Below are 18,133 nucleotides of genomic sequence, written 5' to 3'. Positions count from 1 at the left end.
CAGGGCAGAGAGGAGAGTTAATTAGTATGTTCTCTTCCCTCCCTGTTTCATGTTATTCCCTTCTCTTGGAGGGACAAGGAGGTGTTTCCAGTGTGTTTAATCCATTTCCTTCTGTGTCCATGTATGTGCACGCAGGCACACACACCTGTATTCCTTCTGTAAGATTGTTGCCAGCCATTCTCCTCTCTTTTAGGGGGACTGGTAGGCTCTGGCATATCAGAATTGGCCTGTGAGTTGCTTGTTGAACAACTTTGGGTCAATGTTTTGAAGGGAATTTATTTAGCAACCAAGGAAATAAAAGTAGAGCTCAAACTCTGGATTACTCTGTGGTATTGCATGTGAACCAAGATTAGTGAGGAACCACAGTCCATCAGTGACATTAGTGCTGACCTTATAGAAGAATTTTGCTTTGAACTACTGTGGAAAGCAAATACCTATTGCTAATAATATTGCAGTGTCAATGAACTGACATATTCAGGTCCAGAAAGGACTACAGTTCAGAGCACAGTCATAATACTGATAAAGCCTTATTATTCTCTCTTGGTATTTAATGGGAGAAACAGTTGATACAATGATGCTGTTTAATATCAACAATGTTGGTATCAGCATACTGCAGTTCTGAAGGTGACTGAACTTAAGGTCACTATCTCTTAAACGTGGGATGGTTGCATGAGGCACCTTAAAAGACAGTCTATTTATTGTCTTTTAGGCTCTGTCAGAGTCAGGAAAATGAACAGCAATGACTATAAATGTTTCTTCAACTTTTGTCATTCTTGTATTAAGCCAGTATTGAATGGGTTGTTTCTCACTGAAGGTAATTAATACTTACTATGACTCAGTGCTCCTAAAAATATGCTTTATTTTGCATTACTCTAATTTTAAAATGGAGCGTGAAAAGAAAAATATTAAAGTGGCTGTTTTTTCTTGTCTCTTTTTCATCTTTCAGATAGGGTACATAAGCAATGTGATAGCTGGTGGTGACAACTGTTTGGTCTTAGTAGACAAGAACGTAATGGGATACATTGCCAGTTTGCACGAGTTGGCTTCTACTGAGAGAAGGTTTTATTGCAAACTGAGCGAGATCAAATCTCAGGTTCTTAGACCTCTTTTAGGTTTAGGTAAGACCCTCTTTTAATATTTTCTTTGATATTGTTTCCTCCATGTTCCACAACAAATGTATTTTATGCAAAATTTAAAAGTAATTGCATATTTTTATATATTTATATTTTTATAAAAATGATATATTTATAAGTAGATATTTTTCATATAAAGCTGAGGTCCTGCTCTTCTCCCCTGTTTGGATGAACAGGTGAAATACAGCTGCATTTTGACATCAGCATTCTGTTGTTAGTTTTTACCCTTTCCTGACATTTTCACCTGAAATAACTTAATTATTTGATCTATATTTAGTCTAAAATCATTGCATTTCTGATTCTGGATAATGTAGCCATGAGATGGAAGTGCTGGTACAGCATCTAAACAGCACCACGTGGTAACTCTCTCTGTTAATGGGTGCTGCTCTTTCATAAGGTAAGCTGAATTGCTTTCTGGTCTGTTTCAGATAATTTGGGCAATGCCAATACAATCCAGTTGTTGCAGGAAATGGCAAGCAGGTTCAGCAAGCTGTGCTATCTCATTGGTCAACATGGAGCTTCTTTAAGTAGCTTTCTTCATGGAGTAAAAGAAGCCAGGAGCTTGGCCATCCTGAAGCATTCCAGTCTCTTTTTGGATAGTTACACTGAGCAAGTATCCAATTCCCTCTCATCTTGAGTCTCTGCAGTCTTAAATCTACTGACCGCAACAAGCCCTGAGTTAAGGGAAAGTAGGTCATAAGGAAAGCTACATAAGTAACTGTTGTGCAGATTGTATTGTTGCAACTTAAAATGTGTAGAGCATTACACAAACGAATTAATTTTGTAGTGAGATGTGTATTTTGATGTCTTCACTAGTGGAGCACACGAGACAGCATCAGTTTCCCTCGGGTACAACTCTGCATACAAACCCTTGTTTGGTTGCTGCCTGAAAGCCTAAATGTTGATTTCTTCCTAAGGATATTGTAATGTAATGTGATAGAGCTACCATGGCTAGGCTGCTAAGTAAAGCTACCTTTGGTTTTTTTTTGTGATTACAAAATGCTTTTTCAATAGTCATTAACTAAAATTGTCTTCCAGAAGAAGAATTCTTCTGTCCTCATACTTGCTAAATAGCATTGCACCTTTCACCCAAAAGCTGGAGCTGCTTTAGTGCTCAGAACTAAGTCTGAATTATCCTGGTTATTGTTTTTATTGCCTTAATGCTTTTGGGAGAGGAGGTCTATGCAGTCACGCTGTTTCCTGTCTTTCCCCTCAGTAACCTCTGCAGTTCCTGGATAATTTCATCTAAATGTAGCAAGAGTTTTATCATACATAATAACTACAGGCTTTTGTGAGAAATACTGCTTAACAGAGAGGAAAGTTTAAAAATGTCCTATCTGAATGTAGTCTTGGTTACCAGACATTCTGAAAATATCTAAGGAAACAAAATTTCAAGATCATCAACTTCAGTTGTTACACAGTAGCATTTTGAATAGGCAACTTTTTTGGAACACAAACACAACAGATAACATTTTACTGGGTCTGTCATGAACTTATGCTGTATGACCCTAAAAGAAACTTTCTTCTCTGTTTATCACAGGGGTTGTTCATAACTGTAAATGTATTTTCTCCTTTTCCTGATCTTTGATTTGAATTTTTTTGCAACCTGTATTTCCGAAATTGTTTCCAATTACTCAGAATAGAAGGGTTTAATTTCTTCTTTCTCAGTGTCAAAGACTGCAATACCTAATTTCTGTTCTCGTTATTACTGCTTGTCTTCTACTCTCCCCCTTTGCTTCCTGTTGCTTGCACATTTTTCTGGGCATGCCATCAGAACTCACCACAGTGCCATGAGCATCTTTCAAGGATCAGTTAAGCAACATAAGCCTTAGCTGTTGAATGGGCTAAGAAGAGACCTCTTCCCTTGGAGAAAAGTGGTTTTTAAAAATGATGCAGGGGTGAAGTCATGGATAGAATGTTGAGTACCAGGAAAAGAGAAAATTCCTGTCTTGAAATTTCCATCTTGGCTGTAATTAGAAGCTAGCAGTATTAAACTGTTGAGACAGATGGTGTATTCTGTACATGCCCAAATCTGGGAGAAACAAAAATAAAATGAAAGTAAGCTCTCTGCATTGTGTGATGGCAGCAGAAGTGTGGAATAGTAATGCATGTTCTCTGTTCCATGTCGGCAGTGAATGCCAAGTGTTCAGTAACACTGTTTCTCAAGTACTAGAAAACTCACACAGTAAAAGATTACAGATCTCAATATAAACTGTTGGAAGTTACAGCAGTTGCTACTTGCAGGGATGTTTTGATTTAGTAACTGAAGATCTTTTTCTTCCCTGTATTAGGTATTGCACTTCAGTAACAAACTTCCTCGTAATGGGAGGATTTATGCTCCTTGCAAAGCCAGCAATGTAAGCAAACCTTTACCATTTTCTGGAGTTTTTGGTCAATTAGCAAAGAACTGTAAACAATGGAGTGTGTATGTGTGTAGTAATGAGCATGAAGAGACTCAGTGTGCTTGAGTGCACTGATTCCTTTCCCATCAGATGAAGAGAAAGTTACCTCAACTGTGATTAGTATTTAGGTTAAAATGCTGCTGACTGAGTTCAGTTCTTCATCTTGAAGATGGAGAAAGGAGGAAAAAAGCGTAAGTGATTGCAAATTCCTTCAAAGAAACATAAATAGAGTTCAGGTAATGACTTTTTGAAAGCTAAGTTTTGAGGTTAAATGTTCATCATTACTCAGTGTTTGCTAGTGTTCATTTCAAATGTTCCTGTCAGGAAAATACAGACCAGGAATTAGCTAGAGTAGATAATGTGAATTCACTTACATTTGAATTCTTTATTTTTATGGAAGTGCTTTAAAAGTATGCAAAAATAACATTTCTGCATATGTGCTTTTTCTGCCTCTCAAGACTTCTGTACTCTATTTCATGCATAAATGCTTGTAAATGTGAGGAAGGAATTGTACTTTAAGGCCTGAGATAGTACATTTGAGGTTTCTATATCATCAAGTAAAGCTTTTTTCTCATTTCAATAGCATTTTTGTCTAGGAAACAAAGTAATGACACCGGATCTTTCACTGGAGTGCTGTGAACAGCTTGTTGCACTGAGGGTAGTTTTTAACTTATCTGTGGAAATGGTGCCTTTCCTTCCTAAATTCTGTAACCCCTGAGTAATTGTTAGTGTTTATGAGACATTTTGAATGCAGTATAAATGATGGTATTGAAAGTTCTTTGAAACACAGGTACCTCATACAGAGAACCTTCTGCACCCGAGGACCAGTACCAAAGTCTAAATACAAAATCCCACTGCAGAGAGGCACTGAGAATCTTTCTGCATTGGTCAGGATTTTTAGATTGACTGAAAGGAAATCTTAGTTCGAGTATAAGCTTGTTTAGAGTTCATACTGAAACCATTCATACTGAATTCATCACATCAGTTGTCACTCTCAGGTGTCACAGCTTCTCCTACTGCAACCAGGGTCTCATTAGGAGAATAACAGGAGATTTCTTACAAGGTGTGTCCTGTTCCTTGCAAGGGGAAGTCAAGGATGTCTTTGCTGATAGTGATGAATTTCCCCCCACTTCCTTCCCGAGGGTTACTGTCCTAAGGCAGTGGTCAGTGGTATCAGCCTGTCTTTCATGGATGTTCTGCAATATGAAGGCATTGGATGTAGTCCCAACTTTTGAAGTGCCAGCTTCAACAGAAGTCTCCATAGCTGACAGGTTTTTCAGCGTGTCCTCTGAAAGACGAACTGTACTCAGTGTCGTGCATGTTATTATCTGAGGCTTTTTTACAAAGAAACCTCCATGTGAGGGTCTCAAAGCACTATAAAAAAACCAAGTCAGCTGGGGGGTAAAGTTAAAATGAAGAAATATGGTCTTCTCACTAAAGAAGGTTTTATTCCTAAGGCTTGTTCAATAGTGGAGTCCTTAAAGATCATTAGCAGACCCAACAAGGTACATTATTTTGATGTGTGAAATGGCAAATCACGTGGCATTCTTAGGCTCCTTGCTGTGCAAATCTGATCTGTTTTGCTGTCCCTGGGGCCTGCTCTCTCTGCCTCACCTGATTCTTGCAGCTTGTGGTTTTAAGTGCTTCCCAGCTGGATGTGTTTTAATGCACCTGTCATATGTGCCAGCACATGTGTACACATAGATATGGTGAAGGAGAGGGAAAAGTAGGTTTGTTTTCCTTTTAATGAAGAAACCCTGGTTTTGTGTGCTGATGGATTGTCTTCAGAATCATTTCCCTCTTCTTCTCTGAACTAGATTAGTTCTCCCTCTTGGAAATCAGACTGAGGATTGAACAGATTTCCTGCCTTTCTTTGAGGTAGGATGTAATTTTTGTAGTGAGGGGAAAAATTGCTCAGTGGCCTTGACAGCAGGGGTGGGGAAGAAGTTACTTCAGTCTATCTAGGGAAGTGCACTGGAGCAAAGTTAAGATTCTTTCAGACCTTCTTGTATGAATCAACAGTATTAGAAACTTACTGCTCTAACAGCAATGAGGAGGTCACTCCCCCTGTTTGCTCTTTACCAATCAACTGTTAAAGGGCAGAAAGGCAATTGGGTATAGTCCAAGTGGGGCAACACAGTCAACTTTCTTCAACCAGTTAAATGACTGAGCATATGAAATTAGAAGTAAGAAACATGTCCCTTGTTGCAGTTGTTAACTTCATGTCTTTACTGCTGTATTTCCTCAGACTACATTGTGAATAGATTAGTAAGCAGCATGGATTTACCTTTATAATTTTGATTGGTTTATGATAATCCAAAAAGGGGCATTCTGAGCTCTTTGATATTTACATAAAGCGTCACTGATGTCTTGTCGTCTTCTGTCTTCTCTATTTTCCAATGACCCCATCATTTAGAGACTTCTTGAGTAAAAATCAGGAGCTATTACAGAAACTTTCTGAAAAAAATGAGGAAAACCTCCAGCTACTGGAAGTTCTGAATGCTGTGTTTTTCATGCCATTTGGACGACTTCATAATTATGCCAGAACTTTGCTAAAGCTTGCCACGTGTTTTGAAGTGGTAAGATTGCTTTGTTATCTCTAGTTCAATAAATACACACATGAAACTTGTGGCTTGGAAGTAACTGTGTGAAGCAACTGCCAGGTAATTAGAAATAGGTTAGTCCTCAGAGGAGCTACCTCAGACTTGTATTTGCTGCAGGGAAGATCTTGTGCATTTATTTGCACTATCTTGCACCACACCTGCACAGATCGCATGACAGGTAGAAACTTGTTACCCTACCAGAGCTTGTTTGTGTGCCTGAATACTTAATTGCAAATATATTGTTTTGATGTTTGCCTGGTGCTCTTCAGTTTCATCTGGCAGCATTGCTGTATTACATGGCTGTCATACTCAACTACAAATACTACGTATATATTAGGTAGATTATTACCACTCACTTAGCATGTAATTGCTTTGTTTTGAAATAAAAGATGACTAAACAGGAATGGTAACTACTTGTACGTTTAGCCCAATATAATAATTGAAAATACTCTCCTGCAGTTATTAGCACTGTTTTTGCTACAGCTTGTTAGGCTGCAAGAAGGTAGAGCGTGTAATTCTGTATTAATCTTTCTCCTTGTAACATTCATGGAACTTCTTGTGATTTTTAAAAACTCATAGCACAACAACAGAATGTGTGCCACAAAATAACTCAGTCTCCTCTGTTTGTTAACCAGACCAACATGTATTTAGTGCTGATTTAATAAAGTGAGCAGTTGTGTTGCAGCTTGGTCGGTATTGTTGGTACCGGTGTTCAGGCTCTCAGGTCTGTCTTACCTTGTGTCCTACAGGCATCTCCAGAATACCAGAAGCTGCAGGATTCTAGTTCGTGTTATGAGAGCCTTGCTGTCCAACTTAGCAGAAAAATAAAAGAAGCAGAATACACACTTGGCTTCTGGAAGACCTTTCCTGGGAAAATGACGGTATAATGACAATTATCAGTCTGTTAGCATCTTGAATTTCTGTTACCGATGCTGCTGTCCCAGTTGCGCTTCTCATTTTTCTAATGAGTGTTGCTGTAGTACTCTTTAGAAATAAAGGGTTGGGCCTTTACTCAGAAAGACAAATAGCACTGACTTAAGTCACAATCAGGGAGAAGTCAGATGCTGTAATTTTGTTTTTCACTCTTCCCGTAGGATTCCTTGCGGAAGCCAGAGCGTCGTTTAATCTGTGAGAGCAGCAACCGGGGTTTGTCTCTTCAGCACGCTGGAAGATTCTCTGTAAACTGGTTTATCCTCTTTAACGATGCTCTGGTACATGCTCAGGTAAGACAGCTTGTATCCAGGAACAAAACCTTTTCTCTGCTTCAGACAACATGATATGTTTTTCATGTAGTGAAGCTTTTGCACTGTAAAAATAAATTTGAAATTATGTACTTTTTAACATTTCATTGCCATTGCTGTGGCTGACGTGGTTTCTGCTTGCTATTTCTTGGACCAAGGGGATGATAGAAAGAGTCAGTAATGAATAGTTTTTCCTAGTCCTCAAAGAAAGGAAAAAAAACATTCAGAAAAAGCGTGGGGCAGGGCTAGAGGATCAGTGCCTGGTGAAGTGTCCCTTCTCTTTTCCTGCAGTTCTCAACACACCATATTTTTCCCTTGTCCACACTGTGGGTGGAAGCTCTTTCAGAAGAAGCTGGTAATGTGTGAGTATTCTTGTTTGTGATGCTGAAGTACTCGTATATCTTGGGAGAGAAGATGAGCATTTTGTAACTTATTATTGTGAACTCAAGTGGAATAGTGTGATTGGAGTCGTGTCTACCCCTTTTTCTTGTTTCAGAAAATGTTGTATTTCTATGTCTTAAAAAAAAGTTGTATAAACATCAGAAAGAAGAAGGGAGTTGAGAGGGGAGAGAGTATTCTTTCCTGCTTCTTCTTTTTACTGCTGACTTAAAGGGAATGCTAGCTGGGGAAGGGGAGAGAAGATACAGTATTGATACTCTAAAAAACCTTGCTTTTTCAGGATGGAATTTCACAGATTAAAATACTTTCCCCCCATGTAGGAACGGGTTGAAGATTACAACACCAGAAGAACAGTTTGTTCTCGTTTCTTCAACACCACAGGAGAAGGTGGGCATAGCTGCAAATTTGGCCCAGCTTCGGTGATTTGAATGAGGTTTTCTCCCCTCCTGTGAAAACAAACTGGGAGAAGGATTGCCCAAGTATTCAGCCAGAATGAGGTCTCCCTGCAGTTTGGGGTGCAGGTGGGCTGTACAGGGTGCCTGGTGTAGCAGCGCTCCCGTGCACAGCAGGGCAGCGAGCAGGGCGAGGAGGGGCCTGTGTTTGCTGGGAGGGGGAGATTCAGTGCAAAGACAGGCGTTAGCTCAAGTCTGTGATGAACCACTTTCTGTTTCAGACCAAGTGGCTGAGGGCAATAAGCCAAGCAGTGGATCAGGCCCTTAGAGGGACTTCTGACATAATTCCTTTTGGAGCTGGTGGGAATGTGCCAAGACAGGAACCTCCTATTTCTCGCAGTGCCAAATACACCTTCTATAAGGACCCTCGATTTAAGGATGCTGTTTATGATGGGAGGTGGCTTTCAGGAAAACCCCATGGCAGGTAAAAGCATGAATGTTAACAGCTGAAATCAAAATGAGGTGGTTGCTGTATCAATAAGTAGGTTCACTCACAGAAGTTACCTGGAAAGTGCCAAGTGACCCAATTATCTTATACGCTTGCCTGGCTTTGTATTTTTTCCAGAGGGATCATGAAGTGGGCAGATGGGAGAATGTACTCTGGGACTTTCCGGACTGGGCTGGAGGATGGGTAAGATCCTCTCACTACTTGTGGAGCCAGAGGGCAAAAAATATTTTTTGCTGTCATTAAAGGTTTTGCAGTGAATCTTACTGACTCAGGGCTATGTACAGTACTGTTGACGTATAGATAATCTCTCATTTATCCAGAGGTGTGCCAGTTGTCTTCACAAAACACTGCAGTTAGTAATGATTAAAAACTAGCTTTTTCATAAAAACCGAAAGTGATTGGGGTAATCAGCTGTAGGATGGAGGAAGGAAATGGTAAAGCAGCCGAGAAAGAATGGGGGGTGGGTGCCACCTCTTAGGCAGAGGAAGCAGTTGAAAAGTCTGCAGTCAGCTCTCTGCTGCATAGGTGACTATTAACAGCTTGTGTTGCAATGCTCTGGCAAAAGTTCTGGTATTGTTGATTTTATCCTTTTAGAAAGTTCAATGCCTTTCATACAGTGTAGTGATGTATCTGCTCTAATGTTTTCTTTGGTGTATTTCTGGTAGAGTAAGGGTTTAATAATTCAGCAAAGAGCCAAAATCTTGACTTCGGGGTTTGGGTAATGAAAATGAAACTAATGAGGGTATGTGATCCTGATGATGAAGATAACGAGTACAGAGGAGGCTGAAAATAGGATGAACGGAAGTTCTAGACATTATCAAGTTATGTGGTTAAACAAATAAGACCACTTGAAAGTAACTTAGTTTATTACTCAACTTTGAATTGATCTGTGGATTTCATTGCTGAGAATCTGCTTAGAGCACTGTTGAGGCTGAGAGGTTAACTTATTTCCAAAGGCATTTTTATGTGCATCTTGTGAGCAGACATGTCTGTACTGGGCAGGATAGAACTGTGAGGAGTCCTGTTGGCTTCCAGATGTATTTTCGAAGTATTGAGCTGGAGGAGAAATTGAAATGTGGTCTGACTGCAGACAGCTTTTTAAAAGTCCTCTTTGCTACTGTTATGATGTCAAACTATAAAACCAGATTAGAGCTTTGGTCATTTGTAATTAAGTGTAACTAATCCTGCTGATTTTAGGGTTGTTGGAGATGGAAACAGTGCAAACAAATGCCAACCAGAAATTAATGTATTGGTATTTAGCTGTAATTGCTGAAATTATCAGATGCATATACTATTTCAGCATGCATGTTATAGTTTCAACACTTAACAGTAATGTCTTGTTGGGGTAGACGTGCTCTCAGGAGAACCTTCCTAACTTCATTGAAACTCCTCAGGAGATTAAAAGCAATAAGTAAAGTTGTGTATCGCATTCTTTTGGGGCATATTGAAATTTTGAATAATTCCTTGCCACTCAGCGTAATTGGAAGCTTGCATCCTTTTAAAAAATATTTTCTGCAGCAATATATGTTCTCATCTTTCCCTGGAATAAAGGTGTGCTTGAATTATCAAGACCCAAAGAAAGCAATAAAGGTAGAAGCAGTCTTAAGATCAGAGCAGACTGAGAAAAATGTTGCATTGTGGTGGAGAGGGGTGTATTCACAACATGCCACAATCAAACAGGAGAAAAGCACATCACTAAGGTGACCTAGTGATGCTGGGCCACTCACTTTCTCTTGAAAAAGTAATCTGTAATTGCGTAGTTAGAGGTGTGCTAAAAATGAAATAGAGCCTCTGATTTTAGAGTGGGTCTGCGATATGTATCTGCTCTGTTTTTCATAAGGTGTATATATAGTATATATAGCATTCAAGAGCAGTGTGTATATATATATATATATATAGCATTATCTATAGCACTACGGCATTACTGTGTTCCATGTGTGTGCTCTGGCAGGTATGGTGAATACAGAGTGCCCAACAAAGCCCTGAATAAGGATGACCATTACGTGGGGTACTGGAAGGAAGGCAAAATGTGCGGGCATGGAGTCTACAGGTAACACTTGGTGATGTCATTGCAGAAGGGAGAGCAGAGCTAACACTGCTTACCGAGCCCCTGTGCAGCTTTGTGACATTTCACACTTGTGGCTGTAGTTAGCTTGGCTCATTTTCTGCTGTGCTTTTGTAGATTGCTCACGCTGCAGACTTGTACAGTGGTCTGGTATTAATGGTGGTTCTGATGTTGCTGCCACCTTCCAATAATACAGAATTCTTTCTTCTGAGAGAGAAATATGTCAGCTAATGGCCTTGCTTGTTGTGGAGAGAGGGGGTTTAAAACAACAAAGCATCAAGTCTTGTATTAAAGGATTGCTTTTATTCCAGATATGTTTTAACTGTAGTTCCTGCTTGATGTGGTTGTAATGCAGTTCCTAAAAGGAAAAAAAGAGGATTGATCTGATTTGGTGAAAGATGGAGATGGGGGAAAGTACCCAACAGAAAACCAATCCAAAGCCCCCAGACCAGCCCCCCAGCAGAACAGCAGATTGTGTTGTTGTTGTTACAGCTACGCCACGGGTGAGGTGTACGAAGGGTGTTTCCAGGATAACATGCGGCATGGGCATGGGCTGCTACGCAGCGGGAAGCTGACCTCTTCCTCTCCCAGTATGTTCATTGGCCAGTGGGTAATGGACAAGAAGAGTGGTTATGGAGTCTTTGATGATATCACAAGGTAATGCTTCCAGAAACCCTTAAAACTCCTCTGGTATGACGTGCAATTGCAAAAAGAGTAGGAAAGGACTTGATTTGTTAGTACCAGTAACAGGGCAAGACTCTTTCTTCTTTATTGCTAGGCTTTCTGGGTTGATGGTCTATAAAACTGGGTCTAGAGATTGCTTTTTTGGTGTTGCTTCTGGAGTAATGTGGAGAGGGAGGAGTTTGCTTTGGGTTTTTTCTGTCTTCCTTTTCTATCATACTCCTGCCTGAAAACGAGCTCTGAATGTGGTGTCTTATTGAGGTATCGTGTTGTGTGTGCTGGAAGTTCTGTGAGTGTGATGTGAGGAGTATTCTTTCATCTCAGGCCTCTAAGACTGGGCTGTTCAGGGGTGGATGTGCAGGACTCAGTAAATTTCAGCTCATGCTCAGGTTTTCCATTTACTCTGTCAATGCAATGGAGGGAAGATGCTTTCTCTCAGAGCAGAGCACCGAAATGGCCATCTCAGAAACAGAATTGCACTGCACATGTACATTAAATGAACACTGAGCACAGATAAACATGGTCTGACTTTTCAGTCACCAGTTCATTACTTTTTTCTGAAAAGGGCTTTTGGTGAAAGCCAAAGGAAGTGTTTTTGTTTCAACTGAACTGAAAGCCCCCTTCAAAAGCAGAGTAGACAAAATCTGTAGAGTGAAAGAGGGGTTGTTTTTCTGAAACAGAGGTATTGTAACATCTCTGGGTATTTCCTGATGTCAGTTTTGCATCTCGTCTTGCTCAGTGGTGGTGGTTGTTCTTATACTGTAGTGTCATGGTGCTTCTGCATACTTTCTTTAGTCATTTATTTACCTAGGACAAATTTAAGAGATTCCAGCTTTTGTTACAGATTCTCTCACCTTCAGAATCTTAAATGCAGAGGCAGTTCATGGTGAAGGAGTATGTGGCATTTGCTTTCTACTCCAGAATTATTCAAATATGAGTGAGCTGCCCTCATATAGTTTTCTTTCTGGTCTCAGGGAAGGGTGTGTATATGTTTGTGGCCTAAGGTTTCCTTTTCTGCACTTGTTCTTCAGCTCAGACAACTCAGGAATAGCTGCAGCCACTCTTTCTTACCTGTTGTCGTTGTTGCAAACCAATTATTTGAGCAGGTGGGGCTTCCAGTTTCTGTCCTGGTCACTGAGCACGTGGCATCTCTCTCTTCAAGGAGCCTTCACCCAGCAGAGGCCCCTGTAGTTGGCGTGAGGGCCTGGAGCAGGATCCTGCTGCCCCGTGGGTGCAGTCAGCTGGGAGACACCCCTGCATTTAGTTCAGTGGCTGGGCTTACTCTCTTTACTGTAAACATGGTTCTGTCTGTGTTCCAGAAGGAAAATGCTTGGTAATAAGCAGAGTTGTATTAAGTCAGTCAGTAGTTTCCTTCTAAAAGCAAACAAAAAAGGCCTTGACAAGTTAATCTTTTATTGCTTGGTGAAAACATCCTGTTCTCTTTCAGAACAACTGGAAAAATGGATTCTTTTCAAAATATTTGGGTCTTGCACTGATTTTCAACACTCTAACCTGACTTCTGTGGACTTACATGCACAAAATAGTCCGAAAGAGGCTGGTGTTTATTTGTGAGCAATCTTTAATTGTCTAATTAAATTTTTTGATATCATGACCACTGTTAGGCTGTTACACAGAAACTTTCTACAACATGATCTGTTTCCTTCCAATTTTTGCACTCTAGTATTTCAAAAATGTTTTGTGTGACTTTCTAGGTCTTCCTCTTATTCCCCAAGTAGAACAACTTGGTTTCTTTTCTTTATTTTCCTCTCAATTAGAGTCATCCAACTTCAGGTAAAAGAAATAAAAAAACTTTGGCAAAGCGAAATCTAAAATGAACTTCATCTTTTCTAAATAATTGTAAATTACATCAGATAGATGCATGATGAAGCTTAAGATCACCTTTCCTGTGCAACTTAAATCTTAGGTGAAGCTGATCAGAGCAGCTAATAAGTTTCCTTGTTTTATATGTGTTGGAGCTCCTGCTCAGGTTCCTTGGGGTATGAACTGGGCTTAGCAGGGCTTCAGCATTGTTGAGGTCACCTGGAACAGCTTGCTTGGATATGGCCAGTTTGAAATGTGAACTGTGAAAGGAAGCTCACTGGAATTATTTCTATCAAATAGGGTCTGTATTTCCGTGGAGCTGGTAAAACTAGATTGACAGACCCCAAGCAAGTGCTGCAGGACTCTCTCCTAATGGTTTCTGTAGTGGTCAAAATGTGGCAGTAAAGCCAAAGAGAGAATATAAATGCACTACTTACACTTTGTACTTGATTTTTCTTTGTATTCTTTGTACTTGATTTTTCTTCAGAGGAGAAAAGTACATGGGAATGTGGCAAGATGATGTTTGCCAAGGCAATGGTGTGGTGGTTACTCAGTTTGGACTGTATTATGAGGGAGCCTTCAGCACCAACAAAATGATGGTGAGTTGGACACCAGACCCTGGGCTAAAGTGACTTGTCCCCAAGTGTGGCAGCTTTCTGTGTGTTAGGCTGTGTAAACCTTCTGTTCTTCCAACGTTCTACTGTCCAGGCTTTTAAAACTGTCTTTAAAACTGTCCCTGTTTTACATAGGACTACTTCAGAAACTGCTTAAAAGATTATTATTTGCTAAGAATTAGTAACAGGCTTTTCAGTGTATCTTTAGATCTGCTTTCTGTTATAATTACTACTTTGTGTTCTTTATGATTCTTTTTGTAGGGGACTGGAATTCTGCTTTCTGAGGACGATACTGTCTATGAGGGGGAATTTTCAGATAACTGGACTCTGAGTGGAAAGGTTGGTGTTACAGTTGTCACTTGTAAATTGTTACTGTCTGGGAAAAAAAAAAAAAGGGTTGCTTTCCTTGTAATTTCTTTCCCAATGGATTTCAGTTAAATTTTTGTTATCATCTTCTCTCAAGGGAACACTGACTTTGCCAAATGGAGATTATATTGAAGGTCTCTTCAGTGGAGAGTGGGGATCTGGGATAAAAATCACAGGAACCTACTTCAAACCTACTTTGTATGAGAATGAAAAGGACAAACCTAGAGCACTGTAAGTGTTGAATAAGAAATAATTTCTCCCACTGGTTCAGTAATACTTAGGAACAGAACTACTGTCTCTTTTCAAAGGTTAGTTAAAAATATTTCTTCCAAAGAAACAAGTTTTGAAAACAATTTTCCCCTTTCCTCCTGCTCATGAAATAAAACAAGGTAAACATCTTTTTTATAGCTATTCTTGCTTTAATTTACTTGAATTATTTGAATATGCATATTAAATACTTGAATATGCATATTCATTGCTTGAGTATGCAATAAATGGCATGAAATTACAGGACAGCTGTCGTGCTGCTACTGTCCTGCAGCAGTGCAAAATTTTTTGTTTGTTTTTATTGGAACTGCCTGTTAGAACCTGAGTTCGCAGCTTCTGCTGACTTTTGAGGTACTAGAGTGGTTAAGTCAATCACAGACCTCTTTGCCTTCTGCCACTTATTCTCTCGACAAATTAATTCATTTAGTGTGTCATTTAATAATGCTAATGGGGATATATTTGGACAGAACTGGCCAAATACTGCACCTCTTCCAAACAATGCATAAGAAAACAATAGAAAATTGCTCAGTTGCAAAACAGCATTTTAAGACCTTGGCAAAGATCACTTTGAAAAGTATCCATGGAACCCTCTGTAGAGGAGATGCATTAGGTCAATTTGCCAAATTATTTCTGGGGAAAAAAATACATGTTTAAGTTATAACTGATATATCTTTGGGTAGAAGAAATCCAATTTAAAGAGTTGTTGGTGAGATGTCAGTATTTGGTAGCACCATATACTGGTTTTTTAATTGCTGTATGGGATTCAGTATCTTTGAAGCACACTCTCCAATTTCAGATTAAAATGGGAAACACTGCTTCAATGTTTTCACGTAGATTACTTCTCAGGGTGCTTCCTGAAGCTTTCACTGGTAATTTCTTTTGACAGTGCTGACACCTACAACAGCATGCAAGTTAAGCAGGCCTCCCTGCTGAACTGAACACTTGCAACTTTAGCAGCTGTCTGCTTTTTACCCCAGTAGGGAGTCTATGAATAAATGTATGTACATATTTGTGAGGATTGCTTGTGAAATAAGGGTTTCATCTGCCCTTTTCAGACTCTCTTGAAGTTGAAAATCTTCTGGTATAATTTGTGAAAAGGCTTTGAGCCTACTTTTTCTGCTTTGTGAAACTGGAAGCATGGGGAAAGCCAGTGTTGCTAGTTCTCACCTCAAATGTGGTAGAAGAAATACTAATGAAAGGTTTGACAGTTTCTGACACTCAGTTTAAATCAAGATAGAACTGTGAACCCTGACAGCATTTGTTTGTTTTACAAAAGCTTTTCAAAGTCCTAAATCTCATCATATGTCTGAGATATCTTTATCTATATATATGGGAAGAACAGCTCTTGGTTTTCTTGTAGTGATAGAGGATCCCTGAGCATTGTCTGTCAGTGAAAAGGTGCCTGAGCTGGTTGGACTCTCTACCAGCACATCTCTAGCAGGTCATGTAACAGGGTATGTAGATGCTACTTTAGGGTCAGAAACTGTAGCTCTGTTACTTGTACATTCCATGATAGAGAGATATTTGGGACATATTTGTACTGTCTCCTTGCTGCCTGAATGTGTCCCAAATTTTCTGAATGAATACCAGTGGTGAAGATAAGGTTCATAGTTTTCTCACATGAAAGTATTAAAAACATTTTAATCTTGTAGCATTATAATATATTACATGAATTAATGTATGTCAGCAAGGAAAAGAAATTAAGGATAGGTAAGGTTTGTAAGATTTGTTGGGGTTTTTTTTAAGGTGTTAATTAAATAGTAGGCACTAGGTTTACTCTTAGTGATAAACTTGATTCATAGTAGAGTCTGTGAAGTGTATCAATTTTGGTAGAATAATGTGAGATATTAGACTGACATTAGCCGTGGGTGGTTGTCACAGCTGAATGTGTTGTTTCATTGCTATTTGATTTTAACAGACCAACTGGTCATTTCATTAGGCGGAAACTTGGGATCCTGGCAGTGTCTCCCGATGAGAAATGGAAGGCAGTATTTGAAGAATGCTGGAACCAGCTTGGTTGTGAGAGCCCTGGCCAGGGGGACAGGTGGAAGGCTTGGGACAACATTGCAGTGGCTCTGACCACCAACCGGCGGCAGCACAAAGACAGGTTGGTCCCTGGAGAATTGGTCAGCAAAACAAAACGGGGATGGAGAAAGAAACTGGAATCACACTCTACTCTAGATTAGACACTTTGACTGTAAAGCTTTAGTTTGAACAACAACAGCAAACCCTAAGCAAAATCATAACTCTTACTACTCTGCACTACAAACCCTTTCAGGGACATACTGGTGTTTGGAACTAGTTCAGCTGTTAACGCCAGAGGTTTTTCCCCTACTGTATGTCTCAATCTGTGCAACGTCTTTGTCTGTTTGAACTGCAGCCCAGAATTATTGAGCCGCTCACATACTCAGACACTGGAAAGTTTGGAGTTCATTCCACAGCACATTGGTGCCTTCACCCTGGAAAAATATGAAAATATAAAAAAATATTTGATAAAGGTATGTGATTCAAATGCTCCCATAGTAAGGCATGGTAAGACATGACATCCAGCTCACTTTGTGGTAGCTTTCCTTAATTCCTTCCATATTTGCACTCCTGTAATCCTTATATTCGTTCGTGTCTGCACATAACTTCTTAATTTTTTGAAGTCCATAACTGAGACTAAAATCATTGAATACGTAATGGGTACTCTCTTGAAGTCAGTTTCTGTTCAGTTACTGTTTTCATTTTTACACATTGGATCCCAGCAAAGCACCTTGAAATAATTGCTAATTATTGCATGTTAATTTTAAGTGTATTGGACAGATGCCTTGTCCAAGTAATAGCACAAATTCTTGTACTGCCTTGACTCCTATGAGCTGTGTTCAACTGATGCATGCATTTTATAATCCAAATGGCAATTTGTTAAATATAGCTAATTTTTGAGGTATTTCGTAATTTTTTTTTCTTAAACTTGTCTGCCATTGACCTTATCTGACTGGCCAGTTAATATCCTTTACCTCAGGCCTGTGATACTCCTCTGCATCCCCTGGGCAAGCTGGTGGAAACACTGGTAGCCGTGTACAGGATGACCTATGTTGGAGTAGGAGCCAATCGCCGGTTGCTGCAGGAGGCTGTGAGAGAGATCAAGTCCTACCTCAAACGCATCTTCCAGCTTGTTAGGTAACAAACCTCTAATTTTCAAGTCAAACTACTGCTGAATTAATTAACAGTGTCTAGTGTTCATACACTCCAAGTTACTTGGGTTTGGAGTTTGCTTCTTTTCCCTTAACTTTTTTGAGGAGTCTTGAATATTTTGTCAGAAATGGAAAAATTAAAACCTTCACATCAGTGTATTACATCCTACCTTGTCCTTCAAAATGTGCCTGTGAGAAGCTCATCTTGACTATGGATTTGCAGTTTAGTGTCTCTGGATATTGATGCTGTGCAAAGACAGTGTTCAAAGGGTATAGAAGACAGTGTATTCCATAAATTTCTTATCAACATGGATCATTCGACATGGATGGATGATCTTCCTGTAAAGGGCTTGCTTGAGAACAATTGTAGCTTTAATTGGGTCTTGCCAGTCTGAAAGCAGAAATACTCTAAATTACCACGAGAAGCCTTGTGATGTCGGTGTAGGAGAGGTAACGTTGTCATTA

At 39.7% G+C, this 18,133-nt stretch overlaps 1 protein-coding gene across 5 annotated transcripts in view; it reads left to right on the top strand.

Moving 5' to 3' along the window:
• Window positions 1-18,133, top strand: part of ALS2 (alsin Rho guanine nucleotide exchange factor ALS2) — a 37,817-nt gene that overhangs the window by 14,448 nt on the left and 5,236 nt on the right. For 4 of the 5 annotated variants that reach the window (XM_050340615.1, XM_050340616.1, XM_050340617.1 and 1 more), the window contains exons 10-27: window positions 947-1,118; window positions 1,562-1,742; window positions 3,425-3,490; window positions 5,952-6,114; window positions 6,888-7,019; window positions 7,233-7,361; window positions 7,671-7,741; window positions 8,099-8,165; window positions 8,452-8,654; window positions 8,796-8,861; window positions 10,630-10,728; window positions 11,236-11,400; window positions 13,733-13,844; window positions 14,121-14,198; window positions 14,323-14,456; window positions 16,411-16,599; window positions 16,873-16,990; window positions 17,497-17,654. In XM_050340615.1, the coding sequence (XP_050196572.1) occupies window positions 947-1,118; window positions 1,562-1,742; window positions 3,425-3,490; window positions 5,952-6,114; window positions 6,888-7,019; window positions 7,233-7,361; window positions 7,671-7,741; window positions 8,099-8,165; window positions 8,452-8,654; window positions 8,796-8,861; window positions 10,630-10,728; window positions 11,236-11,400; window positions 13,733-13,844; window positions 14,121-14,198; window positions 14,323-14,456; window positions 16,411-16,599; window positions 16,873-16,990; window positions 17,497-17,654 (2,303 nt within the window). The remainder of the gene's footprint in view (window positions 1-946; window positions 1,119-1,561; window positions 1,743-3,424; window positions 3,491-5,951; window positions 6,115-6,887; window positions 7,020-7,232; window positions 7,362-7,670; window positions 7,742-8,098; window positions 8,166-8,451; window positions 8,655-8,795; window positions 8,862-10,629; window positions 10,729-11,235; window positions 11,401-13,732; window positions 13,845-14,120; window positions 14,199-14,322; window positions 14,457-16,410; window positions 16,600-16,872; window positions 16,991-17,496; window positions 17,655-18,133) is intronic. The other variant, XM_050340619.1, reaches the window with a different exon arrangement.

This window comes from Myiozetetes cayanensis, unplaced genomic scaffold, assembly GCF_022539395.1.
Source record: "Myiozetetes cayanensis isolate MyiCay16 unplaced genomic scaffold, myiCay2020 scf9, whole genome shotgun sequence".
In the NCBI taxonomy this organism is placed as follows: Eukaryota; Metazoa; Chordata; class Aves; order Passeriformes; family Tyrannidae; genus Myiozetetes; species Myiozetetes cayanensis.
The sequence above is the reverse complement of the archived record's forward strand: the minus strand, read 5'-3'. Positions and strand labels throughout refer to the sequence as shown.